Raw genomic sequence first — 18,545 nt, forward strand, 5'->3', positions numbered from 1 at the left:
AATGCCCCCATTAGTGCCCCCCAGAATTAATAATGCCCCCATTAGTGCCCCCCAGAATTAATAATGCCCCCATTAGTGCCCCCCAGAATTAATAATGCCCCCATTAGTGCCCCCCAGAATTAATAATGCCCCCATTAGCGGCCCCCCAGAACTAATAATGCCCCCATTAGTGCCCCCCAGAATTAATAATGCCCCCATTAGCGGCCCCCCAGAACTAATAATGCCCCCATTAGCGGCCCCCAGAATGAATAATGCCCCCTTTAGCGGCCCCCAGAATGAATAATGCCCCCTTTAGCGGCCCCCAGAATGAATAATGCCCCCTTTAGCGGCCCCCAGAATGAATAATGCCCCCATTAGCGGCCCCCAGAATGAATAATGCCCCCATTAGCGGCCCCCAGAATGAATAATGCCCCCATTAGCGGCCCCCAGAATTAATGCCCCCATTAGCGCCCCCCCCAGAATTAATAATGCCCCCATTAGCGCCCCCCCCCCAGAATTAATAATGCCCCCATTAGCGGCCCCCAGAATTAATAATGCCCCATTAGCGCCCCCCCAGAATTAATAATGCCCCCATTAGTGCCCCCCCAGAATTAATAATGCCCCCATTAGTGCCCCCCAGAATTAATAATGCCCCATTAGTTCCTGTACGGTGCATGCGCCTATCGCAGAGAACATGCAGGGCGATACTTCAGGACCAGACGTGTTTATGTCGACACTGGCTGACCAGGTCACTGAAAAGCGGAGCTGGCCATCAGGGAAACTGAATAGAGCTTTAGGTGCAAGGGCAATGCCCATGTTGCACCAAGAAGCTAATATGCATAAAATAAAAATGCTAATGTCTCTCGAATGGGGCCACACATCGAGATGGAGAAAAAAGCATCTAAAAAGTATGTTGGATTGCCATGCTGTTATGTGATGACAGATGCCCTATAAGTCTTGGTTGTACATATCCTGGGTTACAGTCCAGTACAGTCCCAATTGCGCCCCACTATACCTTGCAGAAGGTGCAGGACCTGTAATTGATTGGAAATCCTGTGTCCTAGTCGATCCATCTCCAGATCCTTCAGTAATCTAGATCTCTTTACACCCTTTCTGCAGCACAATCAGTCAACGAGCCTCTGCCACTGACCAACTTCCAGAAGGCGCTAGTGTCCGGCAGTATTGCACCTTTACTTGAAGCAGCAGGTAATTATACTGTAATGAAGGGAACGTATACTGGGTAACAATCTGGTCTGGGCATAAGAAGAAACGCATCTCGTTACGCCTGGCAGATGACGCAGTAATGTAGACATAAATATTTCATACCCTTTTTCTTCCACAGGGTTCGTGACCCAGCCCCAGCAAGGGGCCTTCTCCCAGAAAGCGCTCGTGTCCGGTCTGGGGCCACTAGTTCAACAGCTTCAGAAACCTCAGGGTAACTAAATAGTCATAAAGAGATGTGTGTGATTTGTGAATAATGTTTATTTAGCCCCTTAGGGGACTTAAAGAGGCAATCATTAGATTGCTTTTTCCACCCATGAATTGGAATCGGTACATTACAGTAGTGGATGGTAAATTTAGCAGGCCGACATTGGAATATACCTGTCATAGGCCTTGTACTTTTCTTCCCTCTACAATGTAAAACCCTTTTAATAAATGTATTACTAATTTTACAGGCTCCGGAGCAGGTTCTAATACAAATCCGCGACTCCCTGGCCCCAAAACAGCTAATCAAAGTACGCCAGGACAAGCCCCGGGCGGATATTCAGGTATCTCAGTCTTGATTTGCATTAGTAATACCCCCTCGTTAGACGGGATAATTTGTGGACCAGTTATCGGTTCTTCCCCCTGTGTGGGGGCACTATGATCACAATAGCGGTCATTCCTCCCCCATAGTATTTGCCAGTGTGGTGTCTGAGCAGGGCATCTCCCTTTATGATGTCTATATGGTAAGATGTAGAAAATGGCTGAAAATGCAGGCACGTCTATACATGGAGAGCCAATTACAATGTATACATATATAATGTTTACAGGCGCCGGAGCAGGCTCCAATCCGAATCCGCGAGTCCCTGGTCCCAGAGTGGCCAATCCAAATCTCCCAGGACAAGCCCTGGGCGGATATTCAGGTATCTCACAGTTTTGATTTGTATTAGTAATACCCCACTGTTAGACTGGACAATTTGTGGGCCGTTATCAGTTCTTCCCCCCCTGTGTGATCAGGGTTGTGCTGCTGAATGGGGGAGCAGTGATCACGAAGGCGGTCATTCCTCCCCCATAGTATTGGCCAGTGAGGTTTGTTAACTTCTCTCGTTATGATGTCTGTGTGGTCAGATGGGGTAAAGAGCTGAAAATGCCGGTGTGTCTATACATTGAGAGCCAATTACAATGTATGTACATATATAATGTTTACAGGCGCCGGAGCAGGCTCCAATCCGAATCCGCGACTCCCTGGCTCCAGAATGGCCAATCCAAATCTCCAAGGACAAGCACAGGGCGGATATTCAGGTATCTCACAGTTTTGATTTGTATTAGTAATGCACCCCTGTTAGGGTCCATTCCCACGTCCGTAATTTCGTTCCGGAATTGTGGATCCGCAATTCCGATCCCAAAAAAAATAGAACATGTCCTATTCTTGTCCGCAATTGCGTACAAGAAAAGGCATTTTCTATGAGAGTGGCAGCGATGTGCGGTCCGCAAAATGCGGAATGCACATCGTTGATGTCCGTGTTTTGCGGATCCACGAATCCGTGGATCCGCAAAACACACACACGGATGTGTGAATAGACCCTTAGACTGGATAATTTGTGGGTCGTTATCAGCTCTTCCCCCTGTGTGATCAGGGTTGTGCTGCCTAATGGGGGAGCAGTGATCACAATGGCGGTCATTCCTCCCCCACAGTATTGGCCAGTGAGGTTTGTTAGCAGGGCTTCTCCCGTTATGATATCTGTGTGGTCAGATGTGGTAAAGAGCTGAAAATTCAGGTGCGGTTATACATGGAGAGCCAATTACAATGTATGTACATATATAATCTTTACAGGCGCCGGGGCAGGCTCCAATCCGAATCCGCGACTCCCTGGCTCCAGAATGGCCAATCCAAATCTCCAAGGACAAGCCCAGGGCGGATATTCAGGTATCTCACAGTTTTGATTTGCATTAGTAATGCACCCCTGTTAGACGGGACAATTTGTGTGCCAGTTATCAGTTCTTCCCTCTGTGTGATCAGTGATGTGCTGCTGTCAATACAACTGAATGGGGGAGCAAAGATCACAATAGCGGTCATTCCTCCCCCATAGTATTGGCCAGTGTAGTAGGTCGATGCAAACAAGCATTCATCAGTGAGGTTTCTGAGCAGGGCTTCTCCCTCTATGATGTCTGTGTGATCAGATGGGGGTAAAGAACTGAAAATGCCGGTGTGTCTATACATCAGAGCCACTTACAATGTATGTACATTTATAATGTTTACAGGTGCCGGAGCAGGTTCCAATCGGAATCCGCTACTCCCTGACCCCAGAATGGCCATTCCAAATCTCCTAGGACAAGCCCAGGGCGGATATTCAGGTATCTCACAGTTTTGATTTGTATTACTAATAAACCCCTAGTAGGACAATTTGTGGGCTGGTTATCAGTTCCTGTAGCATTAAAGGGGCACGAATATTGGCAGCAAATCCTTCTGTGTGATCAGGGATGTGCTGCTGATAGTCAATACAAATGAATGGGGGAGCAGTGATCGCAATAGCGGTCATTCCTCCCCCATAGTATTAGCCAGTGTGGTTAATGAGCAGGGCTTCTCTCTTTTTGATGTCTGTATGGTCAGATGGGGTAAAGGGCTGAAAAGGCAGGCACGTCTATACTTGGAGAGCCAATTACAATGTAGATCATTATGTTAAGAGAAATAACAAAAATATGTAAACTACAGATAAAAGGACAAGCATTCACACTCATTCATACCTTGTGCCTTCAAAATCTCTCGCCGCATGGTCTACTCACCAGCGTGCAAAAAAGTCATTAAAGAGCAGTTATATCGAGATCAATCCAGTGTGATCATATTTTATGGAACTTCTGAGGACATTTCCTGTTAGCATATTGGGTTTTGTAAAATGGAACATATTTGTTTGAGCTGAATCCACTGAGGCTGTGGATTTCCAGGACATTATTACTATTTTACGGGCACAAAAAAGGACAAAATGAAAGAAAAGTCTATCAGATTGCCCCCCCGGCCCCCTTTCCTTACAATCTCCTCCAAAATACCTAGGAGGCCTACCTGGGGAGTTAGAATCCTGTGGAGTTGTAAGTGGGTATTGAGGAACAGTAGAAGATCCGACCCAAACTGATTGGCGATCGGACAGGACTACATTGTGTGTATAAGTCCCAACCGCCACCTGGCAACGAAAACACTCATCAGAAGGTGAAACACCCATTTCTCATCCGTATCATTGGGGGACACAGGCTTGACCGTGGGTATAGCTGCTGCCACTAGCAGGCGACACTAAGCACAAAAGTGTGAGCTCCTCCCTCCAGCTATACCCTTCCTACAGGGACTAAGCTAAAACAGTTTTTAGCTTGGTGTCCGTAGGAGGCAGACCTCCCTGCTTTGCAGGTCTGCTGAGAGACGTGAGACCAGGGGGTCCCCAAGCCCGCTGCTCCTTCCCGGTCTCCAGAAGACAAGGAGTACCAGAGGTTCCTAAAGCCTCTGCATCCCGCCAGCCTGCGGGTCACCATGACAAGTCCCCTCTGTTCCGGTGTAGCATCCCTCCCTAAGGGGCTGCACACCGAAGGTGGTAACCCGACTGGAACCAGGGGGGGGGGGGGGGGCAGAACACTCCAAACCCCCCTCTCCCCCCCTCCCCCTTCTTAGGTTACTTGCTAGGATGGCCCCCACAAAGCCTTGTCCCCCCAGGCGGGGAAAGAGTTAACAGCTGCATGTCAACTCTCCTGAGGGGGTGAGATGAAGGGAAGCCCTCTGTACTTGCAAAACTTCTTTCTTTTGGCCCGTTATTCATCCCTTTTGGTGGCTATTCGCCGTACCGTGTGGCTATCTTGCTGGGCGGCGGAATATGGTTCTAAACGGGCCTTGACATCCCTCCACTTTTCAGGTAGCAGACTTTTCGGCAAGTGTCTGGATGAGATTATCTCTGATGCTACAGGGGGTAAAAGCACCCATTTGCCGCAGAGCAGGACTCGCTTCAAAAGGTCTAAAAAGCGCAGACCTCTTTTTATCGGCCCTTTTGGAGTTCCTCCAGCCTGAAGCGGCCAACCGACAAATCTGCCCCAGAGCAGAAGCGCAAACCATCTTTTAAGCCTCGCCCTCCCTGGCGTCCTCGCCAGCAGGGCTCCAAGCCCTATACCTCCAAGTCCTCCTCTGCATGACAGGTGGCCTCTGGCACCCCCCAGGCGATTGGGAGGTCATCTTCATCTGGTCCAGCATGTCTGGCTAGCTCACGTCTCGGATGCCTGGGTGCGAGAAGTCATATCGGAGGGTTATAAACCGGAGTTCCGATTCCCACCTCCGCCCCGTTTTTTTTGCTCCCCACGGTCCGTCCCATCCTAGACCTCAAAGCCCTCAACTGATTCCTTTGGCTCCGCCGCTTCCGGATGGAGTCCCTGTGTTCAGTCATTGCATCCATGGACCCAGGGGAATACCTGTCCTCGATAGACATCAAGGACCTCCATGTTCCCATCTGCGTCGGTCACCAAAAATAGCTTTGGTTCACAGTGGGACCTTTTCATTACCAGTTTGTGGCCCTCCCATTCGGTTGTGCCACAGCTCCCAGAGTCTTTACCAAGATTCTGGCCTCAGTCATGGCTCTGCTTCATGCCAGGGGGATAGTGGCAATTCCGTACTTGGACGATATGCTGACCAAGGGTCCTGCACATCGTCCGGGACACCCTGGAACACTTCGGATGGGTTCTGTCTTCATCCATCTCGGCAGCTGATGTTTCCGGGCATGCTGTTCGACACCAATCGGGCCAAGATATTCTTGCCCCTGGGCAAACTCTCCCCTCTCTGTCGCCAGATCCTCTTCGTTGTGGCCTCTGCCTCTTCCCATTTGCCAGTGCACGAGGGCTGTGGGCCACATGGTCTCTTTCTTTGAAGCAGTGCCCTATGCTCGTTTCCATACCAGGGCTCTTCAGCGGTGCATTCTGACCATTTGGGACCGTTTCACCAGCCTCCCTGGATCGACTCATCTGTCTCCCTGCCTCGACGCGCCGAGACCTTCGGGCTGATTGTCCTCTCCGATGCCGACATCGGGCCACCCCTTCCTTCCCCTCCGCTGGATAGGGTTGACGACGGATGCCAGTCTCTGGGGCTGGGGTGGAGTTCTGGACAATCTCTCGGTCCAAGGCTCCTTGTCCCTCGAGGAACACCAACTTCCGATCAATATTGTGGGCTACAGGTCTTTCTCGCAATCTGTGAGCAATCTGTGAGCAATGGGGTCAGCCGGATGTGGATCTCATGGCCCCCCGCTTCAACCGCAAGGTAGAGACCTTCTTGGCGAGGTCCAAGGATCCTCGGGCGTTGGACGCCCTTGTGAACTGCGTCCACGGGATCACGTTTCCTTATGTGTTCCCTCCTCTTCCGCTCATTCAGAGTCTTCTCCGAAAAATCAGGTTCGAAGGTCTGCCCGTCATTCTCACAGCCCCGGACTGGCCATGTAGAGTATGGCACGCATCCCTAGTCTCCCTCCTTACCGACGAACCATGGCGTCTTCCCCTTGGGAGGACCTCTTGTCGCAGGGACAGATCTTCCACCCGAATTTAGGGTCTCTACATTTAACGGCTTGGCTGTTGAAGCCGCCGTACTAAGGGCTCGGGGTTTCTCGGATGCGGTTGTCCAGACCACGATTCGTGCTAGGAAGCCGTCATCCTCCCGGATCGCTCACCTGACCTGGAAGTCCTACTTCAGTTAGTGCGAACGCCACCAGTTGTCTCGGTTCTCGTTGCCTCTTTCCTGCAGTTGGGCATGGACCTTGGGATGGCTCTCAGTTCCTTCAAAGGGCAAGTTTTCGACCCTTTCCTTTCTTTTTCAACGAAACTTGGCTTTGCTTTCTGCGGTTCGGACCTTTCTGCAGGGAGTGGCGCTGCGCCCCCTTACTGTCTTACATTGAATCCATGGGACCTTAATCTGGTGCTCAGTGCTCTCCAGTCCTCTCCATTTGTGCCTTTTCAGCAGTTGTCCCTTCGCTTCCTGTTCTACAAAGTGGCGTTTTTGGTGGCAATCACTTCCATCAGTAGGGTGTCGGAGCTAGCGGCTCTTTCCTGTTGGTCTCCCTTCCTTATCCTCCACCAGGACAAAGTAGTCCTTCACCCTGTCCAGTCCTTCCTTCCAAAGGTTGTGTCGGCATTCCATCTCAATGAAGAGATCATTCTCCCTTCCTTTTGTCCTGCCCCGTCTCATCCTTGTGAGCAGATGATGGGAGTGATCTCTGTACTGACCCCTGATATATTTATACATAGTTATTGGATCTCCCCACAGTCGTCTTTTTTTTCTAAAGTGAATAACCCTAATTTTGATAATCTTTTAGGGTACTGTAGTCCCCCCCCCCATTCCAGTTATTACTTTAGTTGCCCTCCTCTGTACCCTCTCCAGCTCTGCTATGTCTGCCTTGTTCACAGGAGCCCAGAACTGTACACAGTACTCCATGTGTGGTCTGACTAGTGATTTGTAAAGTGGTAGAACTTTGTTCTCATCATGGGCATCTATGCCCCTTTTGATGCAACCCATTATCTTATTGGCCTTGGCAGCAGCTGCCTGACACTGGTTTCTACAGCTTAGTTTGCTGTTCACTAAAATTTGTAGGTCCTTTTCCATGTCAGTGTTACCCAGTGTTTTACCATTTTAGTATGTACGGGTGACTTGCATTATTCCTTCCCATGTGCATAACCTTACATTTGTCAGTGTTAAACCTTATCTGCCCAAGCCTTTAATCTATCCAGATTCGCATCTATCTGTCTCAGCTGTCCTCTTTCCGACAGACGGATTCTCTATTCGTCATTCCAGAGGGACCGAGACGAGGGCTGGCTGCATCCAAAGTTTCCATTTCCCAATAGATTTGTTTGGCCATTGTGGAAGCGTACCGCATCAGTCACTGGGCTCCGCCCTTCCGGGTTACTGCTAATTCTGCTCGTGCAGTGGGGGCCTCTTGGGCAATACATCATGTACATTGTGTTGGCCAGTGTAGTAGGTCGATGCAAACAAGCATTCATCAGTGACATTTCTGAGCAGGGCTTCTCCCTCTATGATGTCTGTGTGGTCAGATGGGGTAAAGAACTGAAAATGTCATGGAGAGCCAATTACAATGTATGTACATTTATAATGTTTACAGGCTCCGGACCAGGTTCCAATCGGAATCCGCTACTCCCTGCCCCAAGAATGGCCAATCCGAATCTCCCAGGTCAAGCCCCGGGCGGATATTCAGGTATCTCACAGTTTTGATTTGTATTAGTAATACACCCCTAGTAGGACACTTTGTGGGCCGGTTATCAGTTCCTGCAGAATGAAAGGGGCACTAATATTGGCAGCACATCCTCCTGTGTGATCAGGGATGTGCTGTTGATAGTCAATACAACTGAATAGGGGAGCAGTGGTCACAATGGTGGTCATTCCTCCCCATAGTATTGGCCAGTGTGGTTTCTGAGCAGAAATGATGTCTGTATGGTCAGATGAGGGTAAAGAGCTGAAAATTCAGGTGCAGTTATACATGGAGAGCCAATTACTATGTATATACATATATAATCTTTACAGGCGCCGGAGCAGGCTCCAATCCGAATCTGCGATTCCCTGGCTCCAGAATGGCCAATCCAAATCTCCAAGGACAAGCCCCGGGCGGATATTCGGGTATGTTACGGTTTTGATTTGAATTAGTAATACCCCCCTGTTAGACGGGACAATTTGTGGACTATTTATCAGTTCTTCCCCATGTGTGATCAGGGATGTGCTGCTGTCAATACAACTGAATGGGGGAGCAATGATCACAATAGCGGTCATTCCTCCCCCATAGTGTCTATACATGAGAGCCACTTACAATGTATGTACATTTATAATGTTTACAGGCGCTGGAGCAGGTTCCAATATGAATTCGCGATTCCCTGGCCCCAGATTCTCCAATCCAAATCTCCAAGGACAAGCCCCGGGCAGGTTCTCAGGTATCTCAAAGTTTTTGATATGTATTAGTAATACACCCCTGTTAGGCTACATGCAAAACGCTGATGCCGCCCATGTGCATTCCGCAATTTGAAGAACTTTTGCGGCCCCATTCAGGTGAATGGGGTTGTGTGCATGAGGCCTTAGACTGGACAATTTGTGGGCCATTATCCGTCACGGTTATACATGGAGTGCCAATTACAATATGCAATTATATCATTTACAGGCGACGGAGCAGGTTCCAATCCGAATTTGGGATTCCCTGGCCAGAGATTTTCTAATCCAAATCTTCCAGGACAAGCCCCGGGCAGATTCTCAGGTATCTGACACTGTGACTTGCACGGCTTGGATTCGCATTAACAATACTGTTAAAGTGCAGCTCAAATCCTTAAAATCCAGAGGTGACAACAGGTGACAACTCGCATTATCATTCCCTGGCTAATAGATGGCGTTCCCTCTATGATGTCTATATGATTGTTGGGGCGTTCCAGGAGGAACAACAGAGGAATGGCACAATGTTTAGTTTATTCAGTGGCTATGGGTCCATTCAGACGTCCATAGTGTTTTGCAGACCGCAAAACACTGACACCGCACATGGCTGGCACTATATAGAGGAGTCACTGTGCACAAGAATAGGACATGCTCTATTTTTTTGCAGAGCCGTGGACCGGAGATGCGGACAGCACACTGTCCGCATCTTTTCCGGCCCTATTGAAAATGAATGGGTCCGCACCCGTTCCGCATAATTGCAGAACGGATCCGGACCATTCATACGGACATGTGAATGGACCCTTATAATAACTTTCAATTAACTGCATGGGGCTGCTTTCTGAGAGATGCAGGGACCCGTGTATGCAGAGTTAGTGCTTTCACCTCTTCTAACCAATCCAGTTTTTGTTTTACAGGCCCCAATATGCGTTTTGGTCAGAATACACAAATTCCTGGTGGCAGACTTAATCTGGATCCCTCTAAGCAACAAAGGCCCTTCGGAGGACAAGCGGCAGTCAGAAATCCAGGTATCCCGCACTGCAACAACTGTGGCGTGGTTTTCCCATCTGGTGCCAATACGCCTTTTTTACGGTGGTCTAGTCTAAAGCCTGTATTACACCTGCCGATATTTCAGCAGATGATTGCGAATTGGCGTTCCTATGGACAGACCAGCCGGAGCGCTGATCTGGGCTGTTTAACCCCTTTAGCTGCTGCAGCCAATAGCTCCCACAGCATGTAAGAGGTTTAGAGGAAAGAAGTTGCCAAAGTCTAATATGGCGGCTGGGAACCTAGTGAAGACCCAGGCCTTGCCTGCAATATTCCTCTCTGGTGTAGCCTGCTGGTGACTGTCAGTATAGCACTGACGGTATAATATACTATACTGCATTAGCAATCCAAAAGTATTATAGAAGCGCTCAGGAGATTGCCTTGTGGTGCTAGTAAATGGTTAAAAAAAAGTAAAATAAAGTTTTAGTGAAAAAGGAAAAACCTAAAAGCTTTTCATTGGAGAACATTGCAACAATAAAAAAATCCTCCACATGTGATGGGCCCTCACTGGGTGGCTAGGGATTGAATAGGAAGACAGGACATCTGTATGAGGAAAGGAGGGCGACGTATAAATAATCGCCCGTGTATTTCTTCACAGAGCAGTACACCCAGGCCCAATGGCAGTCCCAGTTCGGTGGCGCAGAAGAATCTGAATCAGGTATCGGACCTCTTGGTATTTCTTCATCTGTTGCATGTCTTAACCTGTTGGTTGCTAGCTGAAGCTTTATAACAATAATTAGATGGAGGATCTATAAAATGCTGGACCGATCATCCCTAAGAGAAGTACGCTAGTGATGACGCCGTATGGTGGGAGCATTGTCAGGGGGCCTATGTCTGTCAGCCATATTGTTGGGCCTGTTCTTGGTGATGCTGGTTGGCCAAGAGCCGCTGACACACCACGTGCCCTTTCCAGCGGGTGCAGTTAGTGATGGTTCTTATAGACATCCTCATCTCATGAGGTATCCCATAAATTACTGGGGGTTACCATGACATATAAAGGGTTATGCACATTTGTGTATTAGTGACATAGAACTGGATATCTCTTGTCCTTAGATTTAGGCCTCATGCGCATGACTAAACAAACCACGGATATGGGCCGAGGGCATGCTGCCATTTTGTTTTGTTTTTTAGATAATTTCAGTTGAATAGATGTGCTGTGCGAATCTTTTATGGCCCCTCTGAAATCAATGGGTCCCCATCCAGTCCGCAAAAAACACGGTCATGTGCATGCCTTAGGCTGGGAAATGAGCATTCAGGCAGTGAATGAATGATTGTGTGTGTTATTCTTTGACAGAGCCTCAGAGTGAGCAGCCTACGGGTTCTGCCGGGTTCTCGTCAGACAGACGCCAAGGCACGTTCCCCAACCAGAATCCTCCTAAACCTGGCGTCTACCCGGCCGGCATCCTCAAAAACAGAACAGGGAACCCACCTTCTTCCTTCTCCTAAAACAGGCAAACGTTTATGTAAGTGATGTGCCATGAAGACGCCCCCTGTTCTTATGCTGTATTAAAGGTGGGGGGTCACAATGCATGCCCCCTTCTCTAATGACCTAGAATCGAGAGCCGCTCTCGGGGCACCAGTTTCCATTGTAATACTGCCAGCATATTAATATGTAGGTACAGCTGCTCCTACAAATGAGACCGTTCCACTTCCATCCCTTCTCCAGCACTTTCTTTTTTCCTTTAGTTCCCCTGCTTTTCCTTCCTACATTTTATTCCTCTTCCTTTTCTTCCATTTCCTTGCTTTTTACTTTCCTCCCCTTTTTTCCTTTTCCCCTCTAATCTTTCTCCTTTTCCTGTTACTGTCATTATTCCCATCCCTTCTCTTCCCTATTCCTGATCACCCTGCCTTCTCTTGCCCTTCTTCCTCTTCCCCCTTTCCTCCTGTCGCCCTTCTTCCTCTTCCCCCTTTCCTCCTGTCGCCCTTCTTCCTCTTCCCCCTTTCCTCCTGTCGCCCTTTTTCCTCTTCCCCCTTTCCTCCTGTCGCCCTTTTTCCTCTTCCCCCTTTCCTCCTCTCGCCCTTCTTCCTCTTCCCTCTTTCCTCCTCTCGCCCTTTTTCCTCTTCCCTCTTTCCTCCTCTCGCCCTTTTCCTCTTCCCGCTTTCCTCCTCTCGCCCTTTTCCTCCTTCCCTTTCCTCCTCTCGCCCTTCTTCCTCTTCCCTTTCCTCTTCCCCTTCTTCCTCTCGCCCTTCTTCCTCTTCCCCTTTCCTCCTTCTCCTCGCCCTTTCCTCTTCCGCTTCCTCGCCTTTTTCCTCCTGTCGCCCTTCTTCCTCTTCCCCCTTTCCTCCTCTCGCCCTTCTTCCTCTTCCCCCTTTCCTCCTCTCGCCCTTCTTCCTCTTCCCCCTTTCCTCCTCTCGCCCTTCTTCCTCTTCCCCCTTTCCTCCTCTCGCCCTTCTTCCTCTTCCCCCTTTCCTCCTCTCGCCCTTCTTCCTCTTCCCCCTTTCCTCCTCTCGCCCTTCTTCCTCTACCTTCTCTCTTCCATGAACCAGCCACTGCTGAACGCCAGTAACTCACTTTCACTGTCCTGACTTTTTGCAGATGTCCTTTCCATCTTGATGCGGAAGTCCAGAGGCGGCCATATTATCAGGAGCAACGCGTTATGTTCACGTTAATATAACCTGTCACTATGTACAGTCATTACTTGTGTATAACATTTCATGAAAGGGGTTTTCCAGGCGTTACATCGATACTGGATATTGTCTCACTCCAGCACCCCCCACCCATCAGCTGTTTTAAGGGCTGTGGCACTCATCGGGGGCGCTGCAGCCTCTTCGCTGTATACCAGGCACAGCGCTGCACTTTGTGTAGTGGCCATTCTTCGTATAACGGCTCAATGTCATTCACTTAAAGAGGTTCTACAGTTATTTTAAACTGATGGTCTATCCTCTGGATAGATCATCAGCATCTGATCGGCGGGGGTCTGACACCCGGGACCCTCGCCGATCAGCTGTTTGAAAAGGCAGTAGCGCCGCGGCCTTCTCGCTATTTATCTCAGGCCCAGTGACATCACGACTAGTTTCACTGGCCTGGGCGGGGCAAAGCTCTGTTCACTTGGATGGAGCTTAGCCCCGCCCAGGCCAGTGATACTAGTTGTGACGTCACTGGTCCTGCAGTAAACTGAGGAGGCCGCGGCGCTACGGCCTTCTCAAACAGCTGGTTGGCGGGGGTCCTGATTGTTGGACCCCCGCTGATCAGATGCTGATGATCTATCCAGAGGATAGCACATCAGTTTAAAATAACTGCAGAACCTCTTTAAATGGGACTACATGACAGGTCAAGGAAAAGCTGTGGCTGAGGATGCTGGGAGTCGGACCCCTACCCATGTGATACTGATGACCTATAAATGTACAACTCCAAGAAAACCCCTTTAAACCATCTGCAGTTGTCTGGGGACTTGTATATAGTTTTAGAACTTTGTTATTATTCGGTTTCAGGAAGACATTTTTTGTTTTGTTTGTTTCTACCAGTAAAATGTGACCTGAAAGTTGACACTCTCCTCGTGTCATTTTATTCTTTGGACTGTTTCTAGCAGCGCCACCTGGTGTTGAAAACGTGTTAAAATTTCAACGTTTTCAGTGGCTCGACAGAGCTTCCACTATCCTCCCTGTCCCTATTGGCATTTGAGACTTATCCACCAAAACCAGTTCTGTTTGAAGATATGAAAATTAAAAGTGATTTGCGTAATGAGAATAAAACGTGATCTTTTCCTCCCCGAAACAGCACCGCTCTTGTCCGCCAGCAGTATCTGGTTTGGAGCTTTGTACTTGAAATGAGGCTGACCACGGTGCAGCCATCTTACATTACACTGAGACATTAATTCACTTTGCTATGTTACGGACAGCCTTACCTTTCGATGGTGACAACCAGTTCCTTCAGAAGACATGATGGTGGATCTCCATCGCAGCTGACTACTTCCATCTCCTCCAGCTGCTGTAAAGTAGGGCCCCGCTTAGTGGTCCGCAACCTGGGACCTTTCAGCTGTTTCTAGACTGAGATTCTGGGGATTTGCCGTCACAGATTTTTGCGCAGAAAATCCGCAGACTTGTACAGTACCAGCAAAGCAGATGGAGTTTGTAGAAATCGACCTGCGGTGTGGATTTGAAGGCAGCAGTTTATGCTGTGCATCTCCACTGCGGATTTCATCCTTTGCAATGAAGAGGGTGAAATCCACTGACTCTATGTAATGCATCTGCTTTTTGCGGCATTTTGCCTCAGATCTGCAGCAGATTTCTCCGCTGTATGTGGACCTACCCTCTAACTCCCAGCAGTCTTTGGCTGTCGGGGTATTCTTGGCGAAGTAGCAGAGCAGCGGTGTAATTTGTACCCAGCATGGCACCCATGCAAATGACTGTCTACAGACAGCTCTGTTTGACATTGCCACTGGGGGAGAATTAGGAGACCCCCATATACGTTAAACGGTTGGACAATCCTGCTGAAAGTGAGTATCTATTAGATGGGGGTCTCTATTTAATTATGGGGACCTTCCCTTTCTAGGTGATCTGTGTGACTAACGGCACTGTGGAAAACTCTATACACCGGGGATGCTCAACCAGCGGCCCTTGCAAAACTACAAGTCCCAGCATGCCCTAATAGCTGTAGGCTGTCCAGGCATGCTGGGAGTTGTAGTTTTGCAACAGCTGGAGGGCCACAAGTTGAGCATTCCTGCTATAGACAATACCAGTAGTTACTACAAAGCGGGGGTTGAGGATCCTGTGCTAAACCTTTTGTGGTTCACATTTAGGAAGCTGGGGTCTCCCCGTCCCGTAGCTGACCGCCGACTAAGGCCTCGTGCACACAACCGTTTTTGTGGTCCGCATCCGAGCTGCATTTTTTGCGGCTCGGGTGCGGACCCATTCACTTCAGTGGGGCCGCAAAATATGCAGACAGCACTCTGTGTGCTGTCTGCATCTGTTGCTCCGTTCCGTGGCCCAGCAAAAAAAAATAAAATTGCGTGTCCTATTCTTGTCCGTTTTGCGGACAAGAATAGGCATTTCCACAATGGGCCGCCCGTTCCGTTCCGCAAATTGCAGAAGGCACAAGGGCGGCTTCTGTTTTTTGCAGATCCGCGGTTTGCGCAAAAAAACGGCACGGTCACGTGCATCAGGCCTAAGAAGAAAACCCGTCTATGGGCTGAGGTTAGCCTCTGATGATTTATGGAGCAGTAATTACTTTACAAATTCCTACCTAAGCCCCATTTTATAGCTGGGGCAGAGACGTAATTCCCTGCTGGTGTATGGACGTATGCATGACACTGGAATTCAGAACACCAGAGAGACACCAACATGGACACTGAATGCAAGACTGCAAATAATCTCCCACATTCCCACCTCCGCAGATATCTTGTATGTCCCCGTGTGTAGCCAGATTTACTGTATGTTCCCGTACCTGTTTACTTCCTCATTAGTTCAGTTTGCAGCAGCATTGGGGGTGAGTGGAGCAGAGTCCTGTGGTTTTCCCACCTGTGGGGAGAGAGAATTTTTTTTTGACATTTTGGAGATCATCAATAATACATAGGTAAAGTCTTTTCCATGATAAATTCAGTTTTGTATTGTTTTTGTCAATTCTGTTTTTATTGTTTTTATAATACACAAGACATTACAGCATAAATCAGCGCTCCAACTGGACCAGCGCCGGATCCGAACATGATCATTTCCACGTAGATAGAAACTGTGCCCATCAAATACACATGGGCATAGCTTAAAAGAACTATATGCGCTACAAAACAGGGCGCCTCAGGAATGCGCTGGGCCAGAGACTGGCAAACTGTCTATGAATCAATCAAGTATGGCCAAGGTGCCCAGACCTTTCAGTACCTAGCAAAGGACTGAGGAGTGGTTGAGCTGAGGTCCTTAAGTCTGGCATCCTGGCCAGTGGGTGAGAAAACAATGGGGGCCCCAACCGTACTCAAAAATGTCTGAATCAACTAGCAGTCCCACCATATGTGTGTGTACGACCCTGAACCAGACAAACCTCTCCAACAAGAGGAAGGGTTCACGGCATGTAAAGCGTCTGGGGTTTTACACCATCTGCTGACCAACTTAGAAGAAGTCTCCTGCAAGACTATGCATCTAGAAGAGCCACAAACATGTTCATAGATCTCCTGGATTTCCTCCCGAGTAACACCGAGCTCCGGCTCCCGTGCAGTGTATTAAGATCTGAAGAGACAACTAAGGCTCAGATATATCTTCAAGATAAATTTTTGAGCCGGGGATTGTTGGGCGGCCAATTGTTCAAACCAGGAGATGTGTCTGCAGACTTTCCTTGTGTGGCAGACCTTTAAAGTTGGCCAGTAGTTGTGAGTGCGGAAGGTGGTTCACCCCCTCATACATCTCCTTCAAATCAGTATCACTACTTGATTAATACTCGTTGCATACAGGCCCATCAGATCACCCTCCGTAGTGGAGAAGGATGAGCCCAGAAATTAAGAACCAGCGGGGACTTTTTGTCAGAATTTAGGTCCCATAAATTGAGTTTTTCATATGAAAGTCTAATAATACATTACATGATAGGACCTATGGGGTCCCGGGGGCATAAAAATTGTCGATGGAAGGAGATTGGTGGTGCAAGGCTACAAGAATATCCTAATTCCTCAGCCAGGGGTCAGGAAGGAAAGATCATGATGGGGAACAGAATAAATAGCAAAAAAAGAAGAAAACTTTAAGGGTCCAATACGGTGTAATACTGATGACCTATCCTTAGCATATTGTTGGGGGTCCGACCCTCAAACAGCACCGCTCTATACACTGGTTTGTGGCTACTACAATAAAATGGGATTGGTGCTGCAGTACCGTTCACGACCACTACTCGCTGTATGGAGCTGTGCTGATTGGTGGAGGTACACCGATCCGATATTGATGACCCTACAGACCCGGAACACCCGTTGAATAGAAGCAGTAACTAAATCTCCCCTTTCACCGATCAAAGATGATTTCCGCCAAACTGTTTTTGTACCAATATGAGTGAACGACGCTGCCCCTGATGGAACCTTACCTGCCCGGAAAGTTTTACCAGACATGGTTTTGGGCATGTGACCTGATCTGTTGTCACCTCCACCGTCACTGATGTTTAGGTATACAGTATATGGTCACCCCTGTTTTGAGACTATAGGTGCAGTGGTCCCTGCCCATAAGACCCTTCAGTGTAGAAAGTATAGGTAACATTAGATCACTGATCTATGATGTATTCTACGTGATTGCGGGGGGCGGCCATCTTGCTCTACCTGCTATTAAAAGCATTCAGATATATGTGGCCACCATGGGCCATAGAAACCTAGAGACTGGAGATGAATCATTGACTTCTATGCGAAACTGTTGCTGGCATGACGGGGAGGAGGTGCTGTGACCACTGCAGTCCTGCCAGTGATTATAATGAGATGACTGCTGAGAAGTCGTCTCGGTGTTGGCCTCAGTGTCCAGTGTGAAAACTGCAGCATTTGAAGATTATATAAATAATTAACCTAAAACTTGATTCACCTCTCCTGACATGTCTGTTTTAGTAACTCCTTGCATTCCCCATGTAATAATGACTCAGGAACATCATTTGATATACCTCTGTTTTGTTCTGTTCCTCAGTTATTGCTACAAGAAATGTATTAATGAATCAGCAACTGGGTGTTACCGGTGGGGTGACCCTGCATAGTCGGACGCTGTCCAATCAGTGCGGCCAGTAGGAGACGGAAGGGAACCCCTTTCCCCCCTTGTAGATGAATTAATAAACTTCTAGTAGCAATAACTGAGGAACAGAGACTCATGGAGTGATATAAACAAGTGCTCCAGAACCGGGATTGCACAGGGAGTGAAATGATTTAGTAAAACAGACATGTCGGGTCCTCCTTAAACAGTAGGTCATTTTCTGATGACCACATTCCCTTTCAGCTCCCCCTAGTGGTGGTTACAGCCAAGCAGAATTGGATGACTTTCTTACACACTACGGACGTGTGAATGGACCCTTATCAGATCTATAAATACAAATTTTGATCCTATATTTTGGATTTTCTATTTACGCAACCTTAAGGCAGGGTTTAAACTTTCCGGGCACAACGCAGGGGTAAAATAAAAACCAACATGGCGGTTAAAAGCGTTTTTCTTTTTAATGGCTGCATGATAACGTCGCAAAACAGGAGTTTGCTGAGCGCTATTAAAAATAAAAGTGCTTTACTTGCAGGCATTTAAAACCGTTAGCGTGTCCTGGTGCCACGGGAGGTCTGGAACATGCTGCCCAGTTGCTATTTCTGCCACCTTAAATTGTGCTCCTAGGTGGAGCGATGCTTTTAAACTGTCCAGCAAGTGACGCGGCCGATGCCCTAAATATAATTGCCGTCCAGTGACATCCTGCGCTCACTCCTTGCATCAGAAGTGTCAGCTGTAGGACTTTAGCCTGATCTGCAGCTTG

The 18,545-nt window shown here is 48.4% G+C and overlaps 2 protein-coding genes across 9 annotated transcripts in view; one reads left to right on the forward strand and one right to left on the reverse strand.

Annotated features, from left to right (window-relative positions):
- LOC122922091 overlaps positions 1-13,028 on the forward strand; it is a 35,498-nt gene extending 22,470 nt beyond the window's left edge. For 2 of the 8 annotated variants that reach the window (XM_044272556.1, XM_044272561.1), the window contains 15 exons: positions 1,099-1,185; positions 1,322-1,414; positions 1,656-1,748; positions 2,013-2,105; positions 2,392-2,484; positions 3,017-3,109; positions 3,445-3,537; positions 8,304-8,396; positions 8,723-8,815; positions 9,031-9,123; positions 9,348-9,440; positions 10,027-10,137; positions 10,755-10,814; positions 11,451-11,619; positions 12,693-13,028. In XM_044272556.1, the coding sequence (XP_044128491.1) occupies positions 1,099-1,185; positions 1,322-1,414; positions 1,656-1,748; positions 2,013-2,105; positions 2,392-2,484; positions 3,017-3,109; positions 3,445-3,537; positions 8,304-8,396; positions 8,723-8,815; positions 9,031-9,123; positions 9,348-9,440; positions 10,027-10,137; positions 10,755-10,814; positions 11,451-11,602 (1,340 nt within the window). In that variant the 3' untranslated portion in view covers positions 11,603-11,619; positions 12,693-13,028. The remainder of the gene's footprint in view (positions 1-1,098; positions 1,186-1,321; positions 1,415-1,655; positions 1,749-2,012; positions 2,106-2,391; positions 2,485-3,016; positions 3,110-3,444; positions 3,538-8,303; positions 8,397-8,722; positions 8,816-9,030; positions 9,124-9,347; positions 9,441-10,026; positions 10,138-10,754; positions 10,815-11,450; positions 11,620-12,692) is intronic. The other 6 variants (XM_044272559.1, XM_044272557.1, XM_044272558.1 and 3 more) reach the window with 6 other exon arrangements.
- On the reverse strand, positions 11,996-14,072 carry LOC122921420 (octapeptide-repeat protein T2-like). Its single transcript, XM_044271397.1, has 2 exons — positions 14,002-14,072; positions 11,996-12,629 (listed from the first exon to the last, which is right to left on the reverse strand). Exons 1-2 carry the CDS (start codon positions 14,070-14,072, stop codon positions 11,996-11,998), a joined length of 705 nt encoding a protein of 234 aa, XP_044127332.1.
- Between the last annotated feature and the right edge of the window lie 4,473 nt (positions 14,073-18,545).

The sequence above is a fragment of the Bufo gargarizans genome, chromosome 11 (genome assembly GCF_014858855.1).
Source record: "Bufo gargarizans isolate SCDJY-AF-19 chromosome 11, ASM1485885v1, whole genome shotgun sequence".
Classification (NCBI taxonomy): domain Eukaryota; kingdom Metazoa; phylum Chordata; class Amphibia; order Anura; family Bufonidae; genus Bufo; species Bufo gargarizans.

What these genes read in the sequence shown, in the direction of transcription:
- LOC122921420 (XM_044271397.1), bottom strand. Translation starts at nt 14,072, where the DNA reads ATGGAAGTAGTCAGCTGCGATGGAGATCCACCATCATGTCTTCTGAAG. An exon ending in CTGGTTGTCACCATCGAAAG is followed by an intron (nt 12,630 to 14,001) that starts GTAAGGCTGTCC and finishes GGTTCATGGAAG; the next exon opens with AGAGAAGGTAGAGGAAGAAG.